The 13,539-nt window shown below is 43.0% G+C and overlaps 1 protein-coding gene across 1 annotated transcript in view; it reads right to left on the bottom strand.

The window, feature by feature from the left end:
• Positions 1 to 11,373: 11,373 nt before the first annotated feature.
• Positions 11,374 to 13,539, bottom strand: part of AGK (acylglycerol kinase) — a 188,742-nt gene continuing 186,576 nt past the window's right edge. The window contains exons 14-15 of the mRNA XM_069227974.1: positions 12,499 to 12,583; positions 11,374 to 11,910 (exon numbers count right to left, since the gene is read on the bottom strand). Of these exons, the coding sequence (XP_069084075.1) occupies positions 11,734 to 11,910; positions 12,499 to 12,583 (262 nt within the window). The 3' untranslated portion in view covers positions 11,374 to 11,733. The remainder of the gene's footprint in view (positions 11,911 to 12,498; positions 12,584 to 13,539) is intronic.

The following is a 13,539-nucleotide window of genomic DNA, read 5'->3' on the forward strand; positions in this document are numbered from 1 at the left end:
TGCCAGGGCCCAGTGCTCATAGTGAAAACCCTATGTTTTCAGTATGTTTGTTATGTGTCACTGGGACCCTGCTAGTCAGGACCCCAGTGCTCATAAGTTTGTGACCTATAGGTATGTGTTCCCTGTGTGATGCCTAACTGTCTCACTGAGGCTCTGCTAACCAGAACCTCAGTGGTTATGCTCTCTCATTACTTTCAAATTGTCACTAACAGGCTAGTGACCAATTTTACCAATTTACATTGGCTTACTGGAACACCCTTATAATTCCCTAGTATATGGTACTGAGGTACCCAGGGTATTGGGGTTCCAGGAGATCCCTATGGGCTGCAGCATTTCTTTTGCCACCCATAGGGAGCTCTGACAATTCTTACACAGGCCTGCCACTGCAGCCTGAGTGAAATAACGTCCACGTTATTTCACAGCCATTTTACACTGCACTTAAGTAACTTATAAGTCACCTATATGTCTAACCTTTACCTGGTAAAGGTTAGGTGCAAAGTTACTTAGTGTGAGGGTACCCTGGCACTAGCCAAGGTGCCCCCACATTGTTCAGAGCCAATTCCCTGAACTTTGTGAGTGCGGGGACACCATTACACGCGTGCACTACATATAGGTCACTACCTATATGTAGCTTCACAATGGTAACTCCGAATATGGACATGTAACATGTCTATGATCATGGAATTGCCCCCTCTATGCCATCCTGGCATAGTTGGCACAATCCCATGATCCCAGTGGTCTGTAGCACAGGCCCTGGTACTGCCAAACTGCCCTTCCTGGGGTTTCACTGCAGCTGCTGCTGCTGCCAACCCCTCAGACAGGCATCTGCCCTCCTGGGGTCCAGCCAGGCCTGGCCCAGGATGGCAGAACAAAGAACTTCCTCTGAGAGAGGGTGTGACACCCTCTCCCTTTGGAAAATGGTGTGAAGGCAGGGGAGGAGTAGCCTCCCCCAGCCTCTGGAAATGCTTTCTTGGGCACAGATGTGCCCAATTCTGCATAAGCCAGTCTACACCGGTTCAGGGAACCCCTTAGCCCTGCTCTGGCGCGAAACTGGACAAAGGAAAGGGGAGTGACCACTCCCCTGACCTGCACCTCCCCTGGGAGGTGTCCAGAGCTCCTCCAGTGTGCTCCAGACCTCTGCCATCTTGGAAACAGAGGTGCTGCTGGCACACTGGACTGCTCTGAGTGGCCAGTGCCACCAGGTGACGTCAGAGACTCCTTGTGATAGGCTCCTTCAGGTGTTGCTGGCCTATCCTCTCTCCTAAGTAGCCAAACCCTCTTTTCTGGCTATTTAGGGTCTCTGTCTCTGGGGAAACTTTAGATAACGAATGCAAGAGCTCATCCGAGTTCCTCTGCATCTCTCTCTTCACCTTCTGCCAAGGAATCGACTGCTGACCGCGCTGGAAGCCTGCAAAACTGCAACATAGTAGCAAAGACGACTACTGCAACTCTGTAACGCTGATCCTGCCGCCTTCTCGACTGTTTTCCTGGTGGTGCATGCTGTGGGGGTAGTCTGCCTCCTCTCTGCACTAGAAGCTCCGAAGAAATCTCCCGTGGGTCGACGGAATCTTCCCCCTGCAACTGCAGGCACCAAAAAGCTGCATTACCGGTCCCTTGGGTCTCCTCTCAGCACGACGAGCGAGGTCCCTCGAATCCAGCAACTCTGTCCAAGTGGCCCCCACAGTCCAGTGACTCTTCAGTCCAAGTTTGGTGGAGGTAAGTCCTTGCCTCACCTCGCTAGACTGCATTGCTGGGAACCGCGACTTTTGCAGCTACTCCGGCCTCCGTGCACTTCCGGCGGAAATCCTTTGTGCACAGTCCAGCCTGGGTCCACGGCACTCTAACCTGCATTGCACGACCTCCTAAGTTGTTCTCCGGCGACGTGGGACTTCTTTGTGCGACTTCGGGTGAGCACCGTTTCACGCATCCTCGTAGTGCCTGTTTCTGGCACTTCTCCGGGTGCTACCTGCTGCTAAGAGGGCTCCTTGTCTTGCTCGACGTCCCCTCTACCTCCTGGTCCAATTTGCGACCTCCTGGTCCCTCCTGGGCCACAGCAGCATCCAAAAACGCTAACCGCACGATTTGCAGCTAGCAAGGCTTGTTGGCGTTCTTTCGGCGGGAAAACACTTCTGCACGACTCTACAAGGCGAGAGGGATCCGTCCTCCAAAGGGGAAGTCTCTAGCCCTTTGCGTTCCTGCAGAAACCGCAGCTTCTTCTGTCCAGTAGAAGCTTCTTTGCACCCGCAGCTGGCATTTCCTGGGCATCTGCCCATCTCCGACTTGCTTGTGACTTTTGGACTTGGTCCCCTTGTTTCACAGGTACCCCAGATTGGAAATCCACAGTTGTTGCATTGTTGGTTTGTGTCTTTCCTGCATTATTCCTCTAACACGACTTCTTTGTCCTTAGGGGAACTTTAGTGCACTTTGCACTCACTTTTCAGGGTCTTGGGGAGGGTTATTTTTCTAACTCTCACTATTTTCTAATAGTCCCAGCGACCCTCTACAAGTTCACATAGGTTTGGGGTCCATTCGTGGTTCGCATTCCACTTTTGGAGTATATGGTTTGTGTTGCCCCTATCCCTATGTTTCCCCATTGCATCCTATTGTAACTATACATTGTTTGCACTGTTTTCTAAGACTATACTGCATATTTTTGCTATTGTGTATATATATCTTGTGTATATTTCCTATCCTCTTACTGAGGGTACACTCTAAGATACTTTGGCATATTGTCATAAAAATAAAGTACCTTTATTTTTAGTATAACTGTGTATTGTGTTTTCTTATGATATTGTGCATATGACACTAAGTGGTACTGTAGTAGCTTCACACGTCTCCTAGTTCAGCCTAAGCTGCTCTGCTAAGCTACCATTTTCTATCAGCCTAAGCTGCTAGACACCCTATACACTAATAAGGGATAACTGGGCCTGGTGCAAGGTGCAAGTACCCCTTGGTACTCACTACAAGCCAGTCCAGCCTCCTACAGTCCTCCTCAAGCATCAAGCTCTTCTCCTTGTTAGACCTTCCTTTTCATCTAGAAGTAATCTGAAAATATGGGTTTTGGGTCCACTACTTATACTCATTTCTGCCTTTGAAGTAGTGAAACTTCAAAGGAAAGTCTCTGTTGTTCACAAGATCCTGCCTTGCACAGGCATGGCCCCAAACACACTCCAGGGGGTCGGAGTCTGCATTGTGTGAGGGCAGGCACAGCCCTTTCAGGTGTGTCAGCTCCTCCCTCCCCACCCTATCCCAGGAGACTCAGAACACTCCTCAGCTCCCCTTGTGTCACTCTCTAGAAGGAATTCACAAACATCCCAACTGTCAGTCTGACCCAGATGTGGATTCCACTGGCAGGCAGAGGCACAGAATGATTAAGTATAAAAATGCCCACTTTCTAAAAGTGGTATTTTCCAACAGACAATCTAAAAACCAGCTCTACCAAAAGATGCATTTTTAAATTGTGATTTATGAGATTTGAAACTCCATACCTCTAACTATTCCTAATAGGAAACTGCACTTAAGAGATATTTAAAGGCAGTCCCCATGTTAACCTAAGGGAGAGATAGCCCTTGCAATAGTGAAAACCACAGTAAGGAGTATTTCACTATCAGGACATGTAAAACACACCAGTACATGTCCTACCTTTTAAGTACACTGCACCCTGCCCATGGGGCTACCTAGGGCCTACCTTAGGGGTGACTTACACGTAGTAAAAGGGAAGGTTTGGGCCTGGCAAGGGGGTACACTTGCCAGGTCGAATTGACCGTGCAGTACTGCACACACAAATATGGCAGTTGCAGGTCTGAGACATGTTTACAGGGCTACTTATGTGGGTGGCACAATCAGTGCTGCAGGGCCACTAGTAGCATTTGATTTACAGGCCCTTGGCACACATAGGGACTTATCAGTAAATCAGTAATCAGTAAATCAAATGTGCCAATTATGGAAACCCAATTACTAATATATTTTAGACAGGGAGCACTTGCACTTTTAGCACTGGTTAGCAGTGGTAAAGTGCCCAAAGTATCAAAACCAGCACAGGATCCAAAAACAGGGGTTCATAAGCAAAAAAAAAGTACAGGGAAACCACGCCAAGAGCTGCCAGGTCGAACACATACTATACGCAATGTATGGTTGTTTATATTAACCATGCTTTTTTATATCAAATGTTCAGTAATTTTCATGCTTAGCTATATATCAAAATATTTTGTCTTCAGTTTGAGAGGTTATAATTTACATTAGTAGGTAATTTGTAATTGTTATATCTGTATAATCTTTTGTGGTTTGGGAAATTAGATGTGTTAAGGTTGTAGTGTTAAGTATGTGGAGGAATGTTAGGAGTGTAGTATTCAAGAATGAGGTGACATCGCAGATAGATGTGACATCATCTGGAATGCTGAAGGAGGGATAGTGGAGTTAGGAGCTTGGACTGAAGCTGCATGGGTTGGTGGTCCTGTGTTCCTATATCTTCACTCAATAAACCAGTTAATGATCAAGAAGACTTGCGTCTCCTATTATCACAACAATATGGTATTTCTAGTTTAGAATTATGGATGGAACAGAACAATCCCACCCGGAAGTATCCGTGGGTCAGAGTGATGACAGGTAAATGTTCCTGATACATTATTTCCTGCTTGGATCTTTCCTCTTTCCAAGAGATTTCTTGTATCAGAATAAAACAATTTCCAGACGAAAGGGCAGATTTACCAAACTGTCAGGCAACGCATCGCAGCAGGCAAATAAGCTACACTGTGCTGCGTGACAGGGAGGGAGCAGGAGAGCGCCATATCTAAAGAGATATGGCTCTCTCCTCCCCTCTCCCTAGCGCCAGCACTGATTTTAGCTGCTGTGCATCACACGCACACCTCTGTGCCATAGTGCAAGGGTGTGTGTCAGAGTCTGGCACAGGTTTTGTGCTGGAAGGCTTCCCTTCCAGTACAAAATACTATGGTTAGACAACATTTAAAACTTTTCCTACCTTGCAGGTGTGCTGCAGCATGCATACACAGTACGACAAGAAAGGAGAAATTTAAAAAAAAAATCGCCTTTTAACGCCTGGTTTTAAAAGGTGTTAATTGTTTACGCAAAACCCTGTCCCACGTTTTCGGTAGATAGGGTTTTGCGTCAGAAAGGGCGAGGGGTTTCATGGGAACGCCCTGGGTGCTAAGTAATGCAAAGCTGCGATTCACGCTACTTTGTGTTACTTTTAGTCATTTCCAGCACACAAAAAGCATTTTGGACTGGTCTGTGTCACTTTCATGACATAAACCCAGCGCAAAATGTTAGCAAATCACCCACTACATCTTATGGCTTCAACTCAGAGCAATAATTTCCTGTACTGAAAATACCAAAAAGTTATTCTGACCATATTCCAGAACGGAAATGGTGCAGAGTATTATCTGGAGTTGAAAAGGGCATGTTACAGAACAAATACATCTTTAAAAGTATACGATACGCTTCAGAGGATATTTGCAGATCGAACACGCCTGGTAATCAGTATTGTTATCGCTTTGGGAGCCGAACAGACATTACAGACAGGTTCACTATTGGAAAATAATGCCAACAATGGTTTCAAGAAAACTGTGATTTCCATAACTGAACACATTGGTTCACTAAATAAAAATGTAAATAGTTATTTTTGCACCAACCAAACAAATCTGAAAGGCCTAAAAGTGAACTTGTGCATTAACTGCTCTGATGTTGATAGAGAGATTGGCATAATTGCACAGAGAGGCTTTATGGAGAATACTGGAGAATGAGGCAGACAATACACAGAAAAGAGTTTTTGTTGCTGATGAAAATATAAGGCTATTGGACAAGTGTATTGTCTGGAATGACGTCTGAGAAAAAAAGGTAGGAAAGCTTAAAGTCTCACGCTAGCGTAGACTCATTTTAAAGCAATTTTTCAGTTGCAAATCTCACATCAAATGCTAATATTTGAGTTGTTTGAAGTTGGCCTCGTATTTGAGGAGCTTGCTATGTCGACGAAACATTGTCCAGCCTGAAATCTGTTCAGAAAACGGTGCATCTAGTGACATCACAAGGTGCCATTCCTAATGTTTCCTATCCAATTCATGGTTTAATCAGGTTGCCAATAATCGCTTAGCAGTGCAATTAAAGCATGGAGTTGAAAAATCCAGGTTGGTTTCATGTAAATGAGACTAAGACTGTACAATTTAAATTGAGGGTAAAATATGACATGCATTGTTTATCTGAAGGTAAACTGCTGTTTACTGGTTTAGGACAATGTGTAAATGTGAAAAGTTTCACTTGCTTGTGAGGAAATAACGGTATGATATTTGTAGCTTCACCCAAGCTTACATTATCTGATTGTATTTTATTTTGCCAAATGGGTCTCATCTAGGGGAGGCACAGACCGAATTGTTGTAAAATGAAAAAGGATTGATCTATTTTAAATTTTAATGGGAAATGGTGTGTTGTAATCAAACATATTATTCTGCACCGAGCAGATACCTGAAGCCCATATCTGGGGAGACACAGCTAGGCTACCAGAAAATGTGAACATGAGCAAGCATTTCTCCGCTAACAAGCTCAGAGAATGAATTTATTAATGTAACAAACTGTATCAAACTCACTTATCTGACAGATAGCTTACCCATTTGATTTTGTAGACATTATACACATTCATGCTTCGAACACAACCAGAGTACCATCACATCTGGGAGCTTTTACATAAGGCTTTGAGTTTACCATAAAACAATAGGACAGATACCCATAGTACTTACTGGGACAGTGGGAGGACTACTACCTATGGTCATATTGGCGGATGTGGTTTTAACAATTATAGAAGTGCTGCAACATGAATGATTTACTATCAACAGATGAATGGCGAAACATGACTGGTAGACTTGATATTAGGTTGGATAGAAAATCCAGTACAATTCTATAATCTGTGTTTTTAAAGGCTTGAACTATAACACAAAACCCTGTTTTCAACTGTTTATCAAGTGCTAAGAAGATAATGTTGAATTTGAATGTATATCATGAAACAAGAAGAAAATAGAACAAGTGAACAAACTGAATCCTTCACAGAGCAATCTGAGAAAATGACTGCTGTGTGTGCTGAACAACCGATGTTGTGCAACTAGTTCAGTAAAAGACAGTTCAACAAGCACTGGCAAAGCTAATAGGTCTGGAGTTGGCTGTCGGACTTTCCGCAATTCTTGTTTTGTCACGGTTTTTGCAAACCTTTATTATTTAGGAAACTGCTGGGCCCTCATTAAATCTAAAGGAAACAATTGGCAAAAGGCAAAAGTGTTTTCTGGCCTCAAAAAAGTACACATTGGCTCCTAACCCCGCCTTTAAGAAATATGGCAAGTAAAAAAGGAAGGAAGAATGAAAGAAAGAAATGCAGACAAAGAAGGAATACAGCCATACAAAAACGGAAGGAATGAAGGAAAGCAAAAAGGAAGCAAGGGGTGGAGGTGGGAAGGAAGAAGGGAAGAAGGGACAAAGAAGGCGAAAGAAAAAATGAAAGAAGCCAAGGAAGAAAAAGAAGTAAAAGGCAAAATAAGAATTAAGGAAAGAAAGGAAAAATGAAGGTAAAAAGAAAGAATGGAAAGATAAAGGAAGGTAAAATAGAAAAAACTGGAAAGAATGCAAACAATAAAGAGCAAAAAATAAAGAAGGAAAGTATGAAAAGGTAGGAAAAACAGGAAGAAGGAAAGAACCGAGAAAAGTAGGGAAAAGAAAGAACAAATGAACAAAGGCAAACAAGAAAGAAAAAAGGCAAACAAGAAAGAAGAAGAAAAGTGAAGAAAAAATAAAGATGCAAAGGAAAGAAAAGGAGACAAAAAGAAAGGCAAAAAATAAAGGAAAGAATGAAAAAGCAGTAACAAAAGAAAATGAAAAGTTAAAGAAAAAAGGAAAGTAGGCAAAAAGAATTAAAGGAAAGAATGAAAGAAGGCAAAATCGAAAGAATGAAAGAAATGAAGAAAAATGGAATGAAAAAATGAAAGAATGATAGAAATGGAAAGAAAGCAAAAAGTAACAAAAATAAACAGAAACTATGAAAGAAGAAAAGAAGGCAAAAAAGAGAGAAAGAAAGGAAAGAAAGACGGAAAAAAGGCAAGAAAGAAGAAAGACAGGAAAGAACGAAAAAAGGCAAAAAAGAACTCTAACGGAAAGGAAGAGGGAAGGAAAGTAAAAACAAAGAAAGAAGCCAAAAAGTAAAGGAGGAAAGAAATAAAGATGTAAAAATGTGAAAGACGTATTAGATAAAAGGGAAAGGAGTCAAACAAGCAAGAAAGGTGAAAAGTAGGCAAAAAGAACAAGCATTTGCAATGCACTAGGGTCTCGCATTTCTCCGAGTTACAGCTATTAGCAGTTGTAAACTCCCAACCGGATTTTTCTTTCCACATTGAAAGAAAAAAACAGCGCGATCGCGCTGCTACGGTAATGAAACCTATCGGAAAAAGTGCAATCATCTACGTAACCGGCAAAAGTGCAATTAACTATGTAACAGGGTCGATGTTGTGCACAGCGCTCGACTTCTGCCAAGCAAGATCGCGCTGCGAACAATAGATAAAAAGTACTCCACAAACCTGATGGGAAACAGCGAGCCTCGCATGTTTTCAGCACTTGGTCGCTGCGCTCGAGGAGGGCTAACCACCGGAAAAGGCATGACATATGAGTGCCTACCACTAATGAAAGCAAGCAGATTTTACCAGGCAAGCCCATGAACCAATGAAAGACACTGACGCGACGTGGACGGGGCTCTGAGCCCTATTCTAACTCCTAAAGCGTCTCGCAAGCGCATGCGACGCAGGCTTGACCCTAAAAAATGAAGGAAGGAGAAATGAAGAAATATGAAGCAAAGTACAATTGAAAGGAAAAGGAAAGAAAAAAGGAAAGAAGGCAAAAAAAGAAAAGAGGAGAAAGAAAGAAGGAAAGAAAGAAAAAAGGTAAAAATTAGAAGGAAAGAATGCAAGAAAGAAAGAAGAAAAAGGGAAAAAAGACAAATAAAGAGAAGCAGGAAAGAAAAAAGGAAAGAAAGAAGGAAAGGGGGTTCACACTATAAAATATTGAATTCTAAAACCCAAATTACACCCCACTTATGTTTAAATCAAACTTTTACAAGTGTGCTGCAAATGAAACACAAAGTTTGGTTTTCTGCCTGGGCTAAGTTTATCAAAGAAGCATTGGGAAAACCGAGTCCAGGAACACCATATGGTATGCTGTGAAACAGCAGTCCACTTCAAAAGGAATTTGCAACCCTATTGGAAGGAGACAGGAACTGATAAGGCAGGAAAATACCCTTCGCTCACTTCAAATGCGTCCTACTACCACCTCAGGCAACACTAGCACTAAAGGGAACTTCCTTGTGTGTGTTTACCTTGAAAACGAGCAAAGTGACGTTAACCAGATGCTGTGTACTGTAGTGGGCAGAAGCAAAATGAGAAAGCCAAAACAACAGACCAAAGTGTGAAGAGAGGTGGCTGAAAAGTCCATTTAAGTATATTTATATAATATTTTAGTAAAATCAAAAGGTCTCGGCTTAGGCCAGACCTAAAATGCACTAACTCAGAAAGGTGCTACCTATGCAAGTGTTCGAAGGCTGAAACCAACTGAGAATTTTCTGCTTCAGGGTCAGACTCAGCTGAAGGACTGACTGCCTCATCACTTGTCAAGACTGAGACCAGTGCTATGGTTAAAGAGACTGTGAATCCAACAACTTGGTTTGCTGCTTTAACATTAATGGAGATGTACGAGTCTCTGGAGGTTACTATTTAAGATGGATATCTACTGGAGCTTGAAGCTGATACACACATCCGATACCTTATCACCAAACTCTGCTGTCATCACTGCCAGATGAACATTACATGTTTAGTATCACGCATGCGCACATGATGACACATACATACATAAGGGGAATGCATTTACATTGCTGACATTTTTTTTTAAGAAGAAGGACAATAGCCTCATTTACTGAATAACTTCTGTTCTAGAGGAGGGTGTGGTGACATCACAATAACACGGTGAACCTATTATTGATAAACTAATGCTATTACACGCTAACAGTATTTACACTTAACTTAAACTTACCACCTTGTACCATTGCGTGTTTTATGTGTGGTGTGTGTTTTATTAACCTACAAAGTTGTGTTTAGAATAGAAGTAGTTTCAGAACGGAAGGTGATCTGGGAAGCATTCCGATGGGATTCTCCCTGCAGCATTTAGCTCACAGCATCCTTCCTCCTTTTAGGAGTCTGCTTGGTACTTTGGCTGCATCCGAAGCCACTGGAACCAGAGAGCTCTGGGGCTGACCATACTTCCAATGCAGAGCTCGCTCTATAAATGGTTTTAGAGCACGCGGTGTAAGCTTTCTTCGGCAGAAGAGCATCTTATGATACTGAGATGTACTCCAAGTGATAATGTAACACAAAAACCGCTGAAGGTCAAACACCGGAATAGAAAGCAACAACATTAGGTTATGTCCTTAGTTTGAACTAGATTACGTGACATAAAAGTCTTCATCAGTGAAAGAGAAATCGATTTATTTAAGATATTCAATTTGTTCAAATCTAAGGTGCGATCTTTATATATGAATGAGAACCAGTGAGAATACATGGGGGCGTGAGAGGAGTGGGCTGGTCCTCTATAGGAGCTGAGCCGCAGAGACCCCAGGTGCAGACTACGAGAAGGCCCAGTGTGCATCGCTCTTAATAGGATTGCTTGCACAAGGCTGTGACCACTCAAAGCTGAAACGTTTATGGGCACTATCTGCAAATTTGTTTAGCTCATCCTGTCACTGGCAGCCACTTCAAAGTGAAGCTCACTTCACTATGATTTGTTCACTTTTATCAGTTGACAAGATCATTTTATAGACTTTCAAACTTCCATGTTCTAGCTGCCTGGTAATCCCAGATACATCAGAGGCTCCGCTTGTCTCACTCATGTCGCCGTCCCTTGACTGTTTCACAGTTATCTTTAACTTCATTGGATTCACTCACTGGCTTCATTAAAAGAACTGTTATGGATTTTAGTGTGTGAATATAGTGAAATGGCTCCTTTTTTATAGAGGCTCGAAGCTTTAGGAGATTGTTCAACCCTGAAGCTCCATCCAGCGCCCGCCCGGGTTTACCAGGTGTATCTATTTGCCCCACTGCTTACTCCACTATAAAATAAGAAACTCTGCGATGTGACTAACCACTACCTCTCCATCTTAATTCAAACCAAGTTCCTAAAATCTATTCGATACAACATAATTGATATGTTGGTGCGTACTAAACATGGCAATGTAAATCCCTCCAATGAACACTTTCTTGCACAAGACTGTGCCTTGCACAAATAGGTCCAGAATTGACATGCTTTTGTGCTTTATCCATGACCGACATAGGTAAAAACACAGAATTGTGGCTTGTTTTACTTTTTTATTTTTCATGGAGGAACTGAGGGTCTTCACTGGCACTGAAGTTAGTTAGTAAAATATTAAGGTTATTAATTCCATTGTCCAGCCACTCAGATGAGAACTGGTGCAGAGGAGAGCTGCTGTCCGATCTGTACTTGGATTGTTCAACGAAAGAGGTCAAAATTCGAAACCACTAGAGAGAAAAGCATTCACCGAGGTCTTTGGAGTTCACGTAGGCTAGAAGGCTTCACTGTGATCCCTGCATATCACACTGTGAGCACGGCCACGTCTGCACCATCAGACACCGGAACACGGTGGCCCTGGCACCATCAGACACCGGAACACGGTGGCCCTGGCTCTCCTCAGCTCTCAGCAGCCTGCTCGGACTCTCCTCCTTCCGAAGGGGTCTGGCTGCGCTGGAGATATTCCCGCTTCCTCTTGGGGTCACAGAGGAAATGGAGCTTGCGCGGCAGAAGCTGAACCTCCACGGACATGGCATCGTACGCCTCAGAATCAATGCTGAAAAACCCTTCAGTGCCCTGTTGGGGGAAACAAGGATGAGTCAGAGCACATTTCCCACCCAGAAACCACTCTTCACGTATGCTGATCATCTGCAGGTAGCTAACTTTAAAGTACTAAAAACGTGGTGAGTATGTTTACTCCTGCATGATTAAGTATTCCACAGAAAAAAACACATTCTCAATGTTAGTGTGTTTAGCATCAGAAGGAACAACACATTAGTTACTGCATAGTCCTTTTCATAACCAAGGCGTGCAGTGCTTGAGCAACAAGGCACAGAATGGCATTAATTAGGACACAGCCTTTCAGAGATGCTATAAACAATAAGATGGTTGTCATTTGGCAATGATCCTTAGCTTAGATCTACACAGTCCCTGAGCTTGAAATATGTGCATTCCTTATCTCGTCATCCACTGGGGAGTCAAGCTCTAAGGAGCGGTACTGCCAGGATGGGACCGAATGGGTGAAGAGGTGATACAAGCAGAATGAAGTGTGAAGCAGACCTTTATGCGTGATGGGGAACAGTGGAACAGTGGTACAGTGGTGGAAATGAGGGAAGGACAGGGTGAGGGTGTCTACTGCAGCTGATGCAACCAAGTTTCACTCACCTCCGGAAGCTCCAGGATGCACTGACTGGCCTGCAGAACCGTACTCCCTTCGGGACACAACTGAGGGTTGGTCACTCTCTGACTGCTGCTCGATAAAAAGGGACAACAGAATAGTCAGCCTTGGAAACACGTACTAAAGTTAAATAGACTTTGAGTTAAACAAACATGCATGACAAGCAGTTTCCCAGTCCTGCAACCTTTACGTCTCTTTTTATGGTTTTGGTGGCGATTCCATATTATAAGACTGTGCTTACCACAACCTGTCAGTGTTTTGTATGGTAACTGGTAACTAGGCCCTTATTATGAGGGCAAAGGGGGACATGGAAAGAACTATAGGTCATGATCTTCTAGTGTGGACAGATGAGCATTATGAACACTGTCCTTTCCAATTTCACTGCATTTTCAAGTAATGGATATTGATTTCAGCATCTCAAACTTCACGCTGCAGTGAGTATGGAAAGACGTACTGCTGTCTCTGTTACCTCTTTTTAACAGTTGTTTATTGGTTTCTTCCATACTAATATTGCTAGTATGTGGCAGAAGCATTACCCTGTGCTCTCTCCGTTACCTTGGTTTACCTCCAACCAAGCCTCAGTTTATAGCACGGCTAGTGCACGAGTAACCACTGGATCAGAGCGAAGCTTGGCACTTTTAATCAGAGTGTGCCTCCTATACATACAAACACACACTCTTATTTCATGCTTATATCAGTTTGAAATATCTGTATGTCTCTACTAAGTACCGCATGGCTGACCTTACCAACAAGGAAACAAAGGCAACATTCTTTGTCAAAGTTCTGATATCTCTCACTAAGCACAAATTAAGAACCATTTAATCTTGGATTGATGGCTGGTGGAGTTTGTGTAGGCAACAGCTTATCTCAAAGTAGTATTGTGGTAACATCCTCCTAACTTCAATTGATTGTTGTTATGGAGAAGAATTCAGATCCCACAAGAGGGAAGCTCCCTCCCTTGCAATAAGGACGATGGTCATCCTGGACCCCTAAAGCTGGTAGGCCCAAAGTGTTGATTACACTGGTTG

Source organism: Pleurodeles waltl, chromosome 4_1, assembly GCF_031143425.1.
Source record: "Pleurodeles waltl isolate 20211129_DDA chromosome 4_1, aPleWal1.hap1.20221129, whole genome shotgun sequence".
Lineage (NCBI taxonomy): Eukaryota > Metazoa > Chordata > Amphibia > Caudata > Salamandridae > Pleurodeles > Pleurodeles waltl.